This window comes from Lycium ferocissimum, chromosome 11 (genome assembly GCF_029784015.1).
Source record: "Lycium ferocissimum isolate CSIRO_LF1 chromosome 11, AGI_CSIRO_Lferr_CH_V1, whole genome shotgun sequence".
Classification (NCBI taxonomy): domain Eukaryota; kingdom Viridiplantae; phylum Streptophyta; class Magnoliopsida; order Solanales; family Solanaceae; genus Lycium; species Lycium ferocissimum.
In genome coordinates, this window is record NC_081352.1 from 35,005,787 (window position 1) to 35,016,080 (window position 10,294).

Genomic DNA, 10,294 nt, shown 5'->3' on the forward strand with positions numbered 1-10,294 from the left:
GACATAGTTCAGTCAGTCAGATATTAGCAGTCTTTTATGTATTAGCCTTATTGGCTGTTTATTCAGATGTTCGGACTTAAACCAGTACTTCTGCATTTAATATATTTTTAGTCAAACTTTTAGTAGATCAGCATATGTTAGTCTTATTTCCTTATTATTGCATGTTTGATATCACATGTTGATTCAACCAGCCTATGGGTTCGCTCAGTCACATGCAATTAGGCATCGAGTGCCGTGTTACGCCTAGGCCATGGTTCGGGGCGTGACAAATAATTTTTTGATGAACTTTCAGATTTTAGATTTAAATTGAAAACAATTTGTGGATTTATGACATCTTGTTCTTCTTCTTTTGGGGTGCGGTGAATTTGGTATTGAAGGAGATTTAATGGTGGATAAAAGGTGTTTTCTAGCGTAAATGTCAATAATCCATGTTTATACACACATATACAATGTAGATACATTGATTAAACATTATATATACAGGTGTACAAATTTGTATAAGTATGTAAGTGTACAAATTAGTATAATTATGTATAAGTATGTATAATTGTGTATAACTCTGTATAATATTGTATAATTGTATATATACACCAGTGTATAAGAGTGCATCTATACAATATTTAGTGTATAATTGTGTATAAGAACGTATATGAGTTTTTTAAGTTCAAGAAAATAGTATTTTTTAACTTTTTGGTGAATTACAGAACAAATAAGTATGAGAAATAAAAATAATGAAACAAAAAAAAGCGATCTAATTTAGGAATGAAAAAACGAAAATAAGAAAAAAAATCATCAAATTACTGGTATGAGCGTAGGTGAAATGGGAGAGAAGGAAACTTTGTACAGAGATGGCGAAATGTGTAGATTTGCTGAACAAATCTGAGTTTTGGTCATTTGGGTTATATTTTGTAAGGCTAAAAAATTGTCAAAAATGGCCTCTACTTTGGGAAAAGGGCTAAAAATATCCTCTGTTATAAATTGGGGTCAAAAATACCCTTCCCGACATTAAAGTTTTCAAATTTACCCCTATCTTAACGGAAATCCCCAAATCTCTCAAAATAACCCTATTTCATTATTAAACTCATTCCATTTAAACTCAGCGGGCCCAACTACATAAAAAATCCATACGCAATCAACTTGTTCCCGAGTCTTACATCTGGAGCCACTAGGCACAGGAGTGGGTAACCCTTATGAGTTTTTTATTTAGTTGGGTTGGGTTTAAATTAGCGGGTTTAAAAATGAAATCGGGTTATGTTGGGGATTTCCTTTAAGACAGGGGTATATTTGAAAACTTTAATGACGGGAGGGGCATTCAACCCTTTTCCAGAAGTAGAGGGCCATTTTTGTACTATTCTAAGTTGTACTTTTATGAAATTTCCCCAAATCTTAATCGTATTTTTATATTAAAATCAAATTTCAAATCTTAAATACGTTTTTGAAACTTAATGTGCTTTTCTTTATCAAATATCAACCAACTCACGTCCAAACCCAACTAAAAAATCAACAAGGATTATTAGATTTTTTGAGGTGAATTCAAAATTAATAGGGCCCATACATAAATTTGACGAGAAAGCAATAAGTTGGTCTTAATATATGAAGGTTGGACTACTCCTTTATACATATAACGTAATCAAAATAGTCATTAATGTATAAAAAATTTGATCAGTTTAGTCCATCATATATACTCCGTAATCGAAATAATCTTTAATGTACGAAAAAGTAATCATTTTACTAAGCCTTAAAAATAAAGTGCAAATAACAAAATCCTTTTAAATTTAACCAGCAACTCACGTGAGTTGTATAAAAACATTAAAAATGGAGTGAAACCTTTCGGCCATAACCAAATCTTATATGACGAGAAGAAAGGCCTCAACTTGTGCTATCTTTACTGCAAACTCTTGTACGAATAATCATTGTATGTGTTTTGGCTTTGAAACCATAACCCAATTGTATTTGTTGTTGCAAGAACGAAAATTATGTTAAAAGAAAAGCAAAAAAAAATGCATATGCTATTGTTGCAAGCGTATGTGATGGCGGCGGGAGGAAAAGGGTAGGTTTTGCTTCCCTCGCGTGAGTAGCTGGTTAAACTTAACATATTTGTTTTATTTTCACTTTTTAAGATTTAGTATTAAAATGATCACCTTATCAACTAAACTATTTCGATTACATGGTATATATAAGGATTAAAAAGATCGATTTCTTTTTATACATCAAAGAAGGGGCGAAGCTACAGTGTTAAAGGGAAATTCGGATGAATCCGATAGTTTTTGCGTAGATCCCGTATTTGTACTGGAAAATTCAGCACATAAAAATAGATATTATTTACTTGGAACCCACATACACAATTAAATGGATGGTTCAAAGTGGTAAAGGTGAGGCTAGTGAAGTTCAAAGACTATATATATATATATATATATATATATATATAAAGAACTGTGGTCGTTTGGTAGGTAGCCAAAATTATCCCGGAATTATAATTTCGGGACTAATTTATCCCATATGTTGGGACTATTTTATCTCATCTAGGAGATGGGATAAAATAATCCCGGGATAAGTGGAATAGGAAGGGATATCCCAGCTTATACCATGGGATGCATTTTGTATCATGTTTGGTACAAGGTATAAATTTATCCCAGGATAAATTTATACCTTCTACCAAACATGGTACAAAAAATTAGTACTGGGATATCCCAGCTTATACCATGCACCAAACGACCCCTAAAATGATTACTTTGTATTTCGGCTACATGTTTTTAGGGGTGGGCACGCTTTTGGGCCAATCCGAAATCTGAACTTTTTAAATATTTGGTTTGGATATTTGGATTATGGATTGGGCTTCGGATTTTATTTTTAAAATTTATGGATTTCGGATTGGATATGGATTTAGTACTATGGATTTTTGGATATCCGAAAATCCGAAATTTTTATACCTTTTATCTAGCCCTACGTACATCATATGTGCCCAATACTAATAAGTATAGTTTCTAAAGGTCCAATAGATTAAGACCATGCCCTACCCATTAAAATATTAAATCCAATATACAATTCTGTACTAAATCAAATATAATATATGGTTTTCTTACTTCTCAAGTCTCAAAAGTCTCACGTTAGTGTCACCCACGGCATAGTTCTTTATTATTTTTCCAAATGACTACTTATATTTTATTTTGTTCATTTTCACTTTTACAGAATACTTTTATTTGGTATGGATTTACTATGTTGGACATGACTTGAATTTGTTAATCCTAATTTGAACTGGAAGGCTTTTTTTTACTAAGTAATTAAGATTTAGATTTAGCTCTGTGGAACTAACACATAACTTTCGTTCCAAGTAAGTTTGCCTTAAGTCTCAAGAGTCAAATCCGAAATATCCAAACTGAATAATCCGAAACCGAACTTAAAATATCCAATCCAATCTGAACTTATTTGAGTTGAATTTGGATTGTAATTTTTTAATTCAAAAACCGAATATCCAAACCAAAATTTCATATCCAATCCGCTGGCCTGAATGCCCACCCGTACATGTTATACTGGAAGGGGACTCAAATAGTACAGCCCCATACACACAGGACCATTATGATGGTTTTCTCTAAATCCAAACACCCAGTGAGAAACCAAAGAGAATAAGTGAAGGAGGGATATAATAAGGGCTACGCTGGATACAGTTCTCAGAGAGCAATGGTGTTTGTCTTCTTGGATTTTGTTAGTCATTCTGTACTCTTTTTTTCCTTTGACGGATCGTTAACAAAGGAGTACAGAGTGACTAACAAATCCACGAAGTCAAACGGCCGTTATATGCCGTTGTTTTCAACTTCATCCACTCTAACTACTTTGCTACCCTTGGCGGAAATTGAGTATTTAATCTCCTCCTTGTTATTTTTCTTTTGGGGTTCTGTTAAAATCTTTTTTTTTTGGTTCTGTTGAGCCGTACGTTTTTTTAATACCAATTCTTGGTTTTGTTTTTTTGGAATGAAACGGGTTAACGGGTCGGGGTATGGCCGACCCAGTTGTTTGAGGTTGAAGGGTTTGCTCTTCTTGTTGTTGTTCTTGTGTTTGTTGGCTTCATGAATTTGTATAAAGTTTCATTCTTTTAGTATTTGTCTTGAGTTCTGCTTTTCGTTTAGGGCTGACAAGTACAAGAATTGATGAGTCTGATTTGAGCATATACTATATTACTTTGAGGTTGAAGCATTGCTGTTGTTGTTGTTTTTGTGCTTGTTGGCTTCATGAATTAGTCTGCAAGTTTAAAATTTGTCATTCTTTTAGGATATGTTTCGCGTTCTGCTTTTCAGTTAGGGCTGAGAAGTACAGAAAATATGAGTCTGATTTGAGCATATACTCTTACTAGTTTGAGGTTGAAGCATCTGTATTGCTGTTCTTGTGCTTGTCGGCTTCATGAATTACTATGGAATTTTAAAAATTTTATCCTTTAAGGATTTGCCGTGGTTTCCATTCCACAAGTGTTACTGATAATCTAGATATGTGATACAATAACAACATACCCAGCGTAATCCCACAAGTGGGGTCTGGGGAGGGTGGTGTACTTGAGAATCAAGCGTTTTTACCATTAAAGAATTTCCCGCTTTCTTTATTTTACAGATATGGATTTTATCGATCAGTAATAATAATGCCAGTAATTTGTCCGAGATGATTTTTTTGGAAAAAAAAAAAAAAAGAACAGATCATCCATTGTTCTACTGCATATCCTAGTTTGGCACGAAGGAATGAAGCTCTTACTCCTACCTTGTGAAGGTAGAGAAGCTGTTTCCTATAGACCTTCGACTCAATCTGGACATATTATAGTTAATTAATTAATCAGTTCAGATTAATTAGTCTCATTTACACAAAAATGATTACTAAATGATTCTTTTTCATCAAAATTATAAATTTATTAGATTGCCTTACAAAAATTATTGCAAAACCAAGCATATAATCTAAATACCGAAAATTTGGCGAAAAAGGAAAAAAGGAGAATAATTTGTTTTTTTTTTTTGGGCGGGGGGAGGGGAGTATAGAAGGAGTGACAAAAACGCCGTCTTTTCAGTTTTTGTGTCCTCTCTAACCTGCCGCGCCAGAGTAAGCAGAGAGCAATGTCGAAAATACCTATAGGGTGTGAGCCAGTGGTGGGATCGTTAACGCTGTCAAACCAAACGAAGTACAGAATGACTTACAAAATGCAAGAACGCAACAAGCACAAGAAGAACAACGATGAAAAAGAAGGCAAGTGCCCATTATACGTGATTGTCTTCAACTTCATCGACTCTCGCTTCTTCAATCTCTTTGCTGCTGTCGGCGGAAATCGAGTATTTAATCTCCTTCTCCTTCTTTTTCCTTTAGGGGATTGGTAAAATTATACTGATTTTTGGTTTGGTTAGAGATTTGTGTTACCTTCGGACGTATCGCTAGTAAAATTATTGAGTTCTTAAATGAAACGGTTAACGGGTACAAATATATCCGACCCAGTAGTTTGAGGTTGAAGCTTGCTGTTGTTGTTGTGCTTGGCTTCATGAATTAGAACAATCGTTTAAACTATTTTCATTCTTTTAGGATGTGTTTTGCGTTCTGCTTTTCAGTTAGGGCTGAGAAGTACAGAACACATGCAATTTTCTCATTTACTACTACTTGTACTTGGTGAATGTACACAGAAAGATGTACTATTTAGGTAGAAAGCATCATTTTTTTTCCATCCTGGTCTTTCTATTTGTTTTAATGCCTCACCGTCGATATCAGCTCACCTGTTGCTCATTTCAGATGGAACTGTGCCAAAAATGGACTTGCAAGTTGCTTTAATGTTGATGGTTCAAGGACCCCTTTGTTTCCTACAATTTCTCTTATGCTTATCTTGGTAGATTCATTGATGCATCACAAACTAAAATGTCATTATGTACTTAGGATGGGTGGGCCAGCTTTCTTCAAACTTAGCTTATATGCTGTAATGGTCGACAGTTTTTTCTCCACACTTGCAGAGTGCCACATGTTTAATAGATTGATAATAATTCCCTATTGATTTACCTTAATATTATAAACAGTCCATGCCAAAGATAATGATTTTCAGAATTGGGTATAAACTGTAAATCCTGTACTCTAACATTGTGGAGTTATGCTATTATACACCTTGTTTTATTTCTTATCAAATCTGAGAATTATGCATGATGGTAAATTTTTATTGCTTAAGATAAATTCAGAATTTGGATACGTACGTGCTCTTGTAAATGAGGTGTCTTTTCTTGGTCTATATATGTCATCTGAGAGTTGTTCAAAAATACGGAACTGAAAGAAGATAACAATAACAGAAGAACCAGAGGCTAGCTTCAGTATACATTTCTACTTTATACTGATTGTGATAGCACAGACTCATAAATTATTCATTTTTTGTTGGTTTGTCAGGTTACTGTATACCAATGTCTTGAAGGCGGTGCTATTGCTGTGCTGCAGTCTTATATTGATGAAGATGTAAGAAGTTGCAAGTACTAAGTTGTTGCATTTGTACTTTACATATGTCATCTCATATACTTGAAGCTTTTGGCCTTTTCCATGTGCTATGTAAATCAGAAAGATGAATCCTTTTACACTGTAAGCTGGGCCTGCAATATTGATGGGAGTTCATTGATAGTGGCTGGAGGAATAAATGGAATTCTCCGTGTTATTGATGCTGGCAATGAGAAGATACACAAGGTCTTGTACATGAAATCTTTCATTCGCATTTTACATGGTTAAACAAAAGTAGCTGCTTCTTTAGTTATAAAAAATGAATATCTGCAAATGAGTTTGTAACATCCATCTGATTAATCTTTATCTGACTACTAAAGTATTTCCTTGCTTCCGTGATCCGATCCATGTTATTCATCATGATATGAAAAGTTTAAGTTTTCCGTCATGGTTCGTTCCATGTTAAGTTGTATTAACAATACAAACTTGAAAGATAAAGGTGCTCTTGAAACTAGTTACATGTTAACTTAATAGCATATGTCTATTCACCTTTGTTAATCTACTTGTTTATGATTGAACAGAGCTTTGTTGGGCATGGAGACTCAATAAACGAAATTAGGACTCAAGCCTTGAAACCATCTCTTGTAGTTTCTGCCAGCAAAGTATGTTCCTTAAGTATCCTTCTCTTTCTTTCTGTCTTAACCCTTCCTCCAAAAGGAAAATTGTATTTTCCTCTTAAATGGGAAGAAATATTTGCACTGTTGCAAGATATATGTGGAGTATCAATCGATTTTGCAATTGTTTCACACGGTATATTCTAATCATCAAGACTATTCCAGGATGAATCTGTTCGCTTGTGGAATGTTCATACTGGAATATGCATTTTGATATTTGCTGGTGCTGGGGGTCATCGAAATGAAGTACTCAGTCTGGTAAGTTACTCTGTTAACTGCAGTACCACTCCAAGGATGGAGGTGGTGGCAAAGTAGTGTCTTTCACATCTGTTGTCAACAATACTGGGAACTAGGATTAGGGGGGTCTATTATTTTGCAAATCTGGGGATGCATTTGCTCTGTTAGTACAGCCTCTGTACTGTTATTTATGAAATGTGTTACCAGTTTCAAAAAAATACTGGGAATTAGGATTCTGAGATTATCAGCTGGTTTGTGATGGTTGTAGGACTTCCATCCTTCTGATATATATCGCATTGTTAGCTGTGGAATGGATAAGACTGTTAAGATCTGGTCAATGAAAGGTAAACTCTGTAACCCTTTTCAGTTTCACATATATTGTTGAAATGACATATGATATACAACTAAGTATCATCATCACCTCCTAAAACTTTGATAAAGAGAAAAAAGGGTGATCTCTAGAGGAGCTACTTATGATTGGTTATGTTCTCAAGGCTTCTCCGGAACCTTTTGGTTGATGTTAATGTTGTGCTTACTGTATGCCTATACCTTTTCGGACTCGTCACCTCTATACCCTGAACCTGACACGATTGCCTGGACATGTTAAACTAATGACTCGCACCCAATGTACAGTTATGGAAAACATTTATTTATTAGCAGATATTTCTATGAGGATATCTTTGTCTCCGGTTACTAGTGTAAAAATTATGTCGATAATTTCAAAGATCTGATTGTAGTTATAAATGCACCAACTATCTAGAAGGAAATATGGGTCAGCCTGCAGTTATTCTGAACATTTACATATTCTGGTGCTGACAATGCTCGTTAGCTAGACTACTTTACTACCCCATTTATAGTCATACCTATCAGCAAAACTTTACTGTTGTTCCTGGTAGGAGGATGAAGAGTTAGCTGTCGATCAGATTTGTATTGCATCATCTATTCCATTGGTGCTCTGTGGTTACACAAGTTCGAAAAAATAAAATGAAGTAACATCAATTTGAGCTGACACTATATGTTACCTTCTCAAAAAAAAAAAAAAAAAAAAAAAAAAAAAAAAAAAAAAAAAAGAGCTGACATTTCTGTTTGTGCTGCAGAGTTCTGGACATATGTAGAGAAATCATTTACTTGGACGGATCTTCCTTCCAAGTTCCCTACAAAATATGTTCAGTTTCCAGTGAGTATTTTCTTGTTGCTTCTTTCCTTCCGTCTTTTTCCTTGTGAAACTTCGGTTGGAGATTTTTTTCTTGCTGTAACCTCCTTTTTATCCTTTCAGATATTCATAGCTTCAGTCCATAACAATTACATTGACTGTAACCGATGGCTTGGTGATTTTATCTTGTCCAAGGTGAATGGATTGACTTGCTTACTACTGTGTTATTTCTTTTTTCCAACTGTTCTGCAATATGAACCAATCAAAAAAAAGGTTCTGCTCTATGAATTGTTGGTCGGAATTAGCTTCCTTTCTGGGGAGATATTTACTATTCTGTATTCAGAGGGGGGAAATCAGAATAAGCTGGGAACCTCTGGAAAAGCAAAGGATAGCTTTTCTTTCTTGACCACAGATGGTCTTCTCATATTTTACCTGTACTGATTTTCAAATTTTGTTGGAAATACTCAAGAGTGTTGAGAATGAAATTGTACTGTGGGAACCAATGATGAAACAGTCTCCTGGAGAGGTTAGTCTAGTCATGTTTGGGACTGTCTTTTTGATAATTATTTTCTAAATAGGAAAATTTCTGAATGTATATTGCTCTATGTTTAGGGCACCGTTGACATCCTCCAAAAGTATCCTGTCCCAGAGTGTGATATATGGTTTATCAAGTTTTCATGTGATTTTTACTACAAAGCGGCAGCTATAGGTAATTCTAAGTGTTAATCAAAATCTTGTATGTTGCTTAACGAGTTTTTTCAACATTTATTCTATTAATGGGCTGATCAATGGATAATGCTCAAATTTCCAATCAAATGTTACTGCTTGTGTAAGACCATCTGGTGTTGCTGAGAGTGGTATGAAGTAACTCGTAACCCAGAGGACAATCGAGATTATCTAATATTAGCCCAAGTAGAATACAAAGGAAAAGTTTTTCGATTCATTTCCTGGTTTCTCCTAGCAAACTTGAATTCACCCTTTGACCTTTTATCTAACAGGAAATAGAGAAGGGAAGATCTTTGTCTGGGACCTACAGTCCAGCCCACCAACTCTGATTGCAAGGTTGATCTCCGTCCATGCACGCTCCGGTCGCTCCCTAGTTTCTGATCCTCCTCATTTTAATGGTTTGGATTTCAAGTGTTTGTGCTTTAACTTTTGCAGGTTATCTCATGTTCAATCTAAATTACCGATTAGACAGACTGCCATGTCTTTCGATGGAAGGTTAAGATCCAAAATAACTTTAACTGCTTCTTGTCTATGTTTTTGCAATCTCTGCATTAACCAAGTGTGTCTTTATTCTTCAGCACCATACTTAGCTGCTGTGAAGATGGGACTATATGGCGCTGGGATGTGGTTGCAACTTCTTGAGTTTGAGCAGCGATTAGCTTGATGTGCCAGTGAATGAACTTGTATTATAAGTGGTGCACATAATGCTGTAATATAACTTTTTGTAGTGGTCAAAAACTCAGTGTAGCCTTGAGTGGGTCTGAGATTGTTGCTAAGTTGATACTAATCTTAGTTTGTTGTGATATTGTTGCTAAGTTGGTGGTACTAATCTTAGTTTGTTGTTTGAATTGGCGTTCTTTTCTGATAGACTTTTTTCAAGTTTTTCACTCTGATGGATGCATTGATAAGTGGGCTAGGTTTAGGGTGTGTGTGAACACTTTTGGGATTAGCGCAATGCTAGAGCTATAGAGTTAAAAGATTTGCGTACGTTACATCATAGGCCTTGTGGGATTCTTGGGTATATTATTATCTTTCAATTTTCTCATATTTGGTTGGTGAAAATATTTCTTCTAAG

General features: G+C 34.9%; 1 protein-coding gene across 4 annotated transcripts; it reads left to right on the forward strand.

Moving 5' to 3' along the window:
* Positions 1–3,882: 3,882 nt before the first annotated feature.
* Positions 3,883–10,071, forward strand: LOC132037825 (polycomb group protein FERTILIZATION-INDEPENDENT ENDOSPERM-like). Of its 4 annotated transcripts, XM_059428461.1 has the most exons (13): positions 3,889–5,303; positions 6,388–6,453; positions 6,553–6,675; positions 7,011–7,091; positions 7,269–7,361; positions 7,609–7,684; positions 8,438–8,517; positions 8,617–8,688; positions 8,963–9,019; positions 9,106–9,202; positions 9,492–9,555; positions 9,655–9,714; positions 9,798–10,071. In XM_059428461.1, the coding sequence occupies exons 1-13, from the start codon at positions 5,091–5,093 to the stop codon at positions 9,859–9,861; spliced, it is 1,146 nt and encodes a 381-aa protein (XP_059284444.1). In that variant the 5' UTR covers positions 3,889–5,090; the 3' UTR covers positions 9,862–10,071. The 4 variants fall into 4 exon arrangements, 3 of the variants coding, with proteins under 3 accessions (XP_059284442.1, XP_059284443.1, XP_059284444.1); XM_059428459.1 differs by having other exon boundaries at positions 3,888–5,303; positions 8,438–8,688; XM_059428460.1 differs by lacking the exon at positions 7,269–7,361 and having other exon boundaries at positions 3,888–5,303; positions 8,438–8,688.
* The last annotated feature ends 223 nt before the right edge of the window (positions 10,072–10,294 follow it).

Bases quoted from the DNA above. Each gene is read 5' to 3' on its own strand.
- LOC132037825 (XM_059428459.1), top strand. From the start codon at position 5,091: ATGTCGAAAATACCTATAGGGTGTGAGCCAGTGGTGGGATCGTTAACG. The intron at 6,454-6,552 runs GTAAGAAGTTGC...TATGTAAATCAG, and splicing joins AGTCTTATATTGATGAAGAT to AAAGATGAATCCTTTTACAC. The intron at 7,092-7,268 runs GTATGTTCCTTA...AGACTATTCCAG, and splicing joins TTGTAGTTTCTGCCAGCAAA to GATGAATCTGTTCGCTTGTG.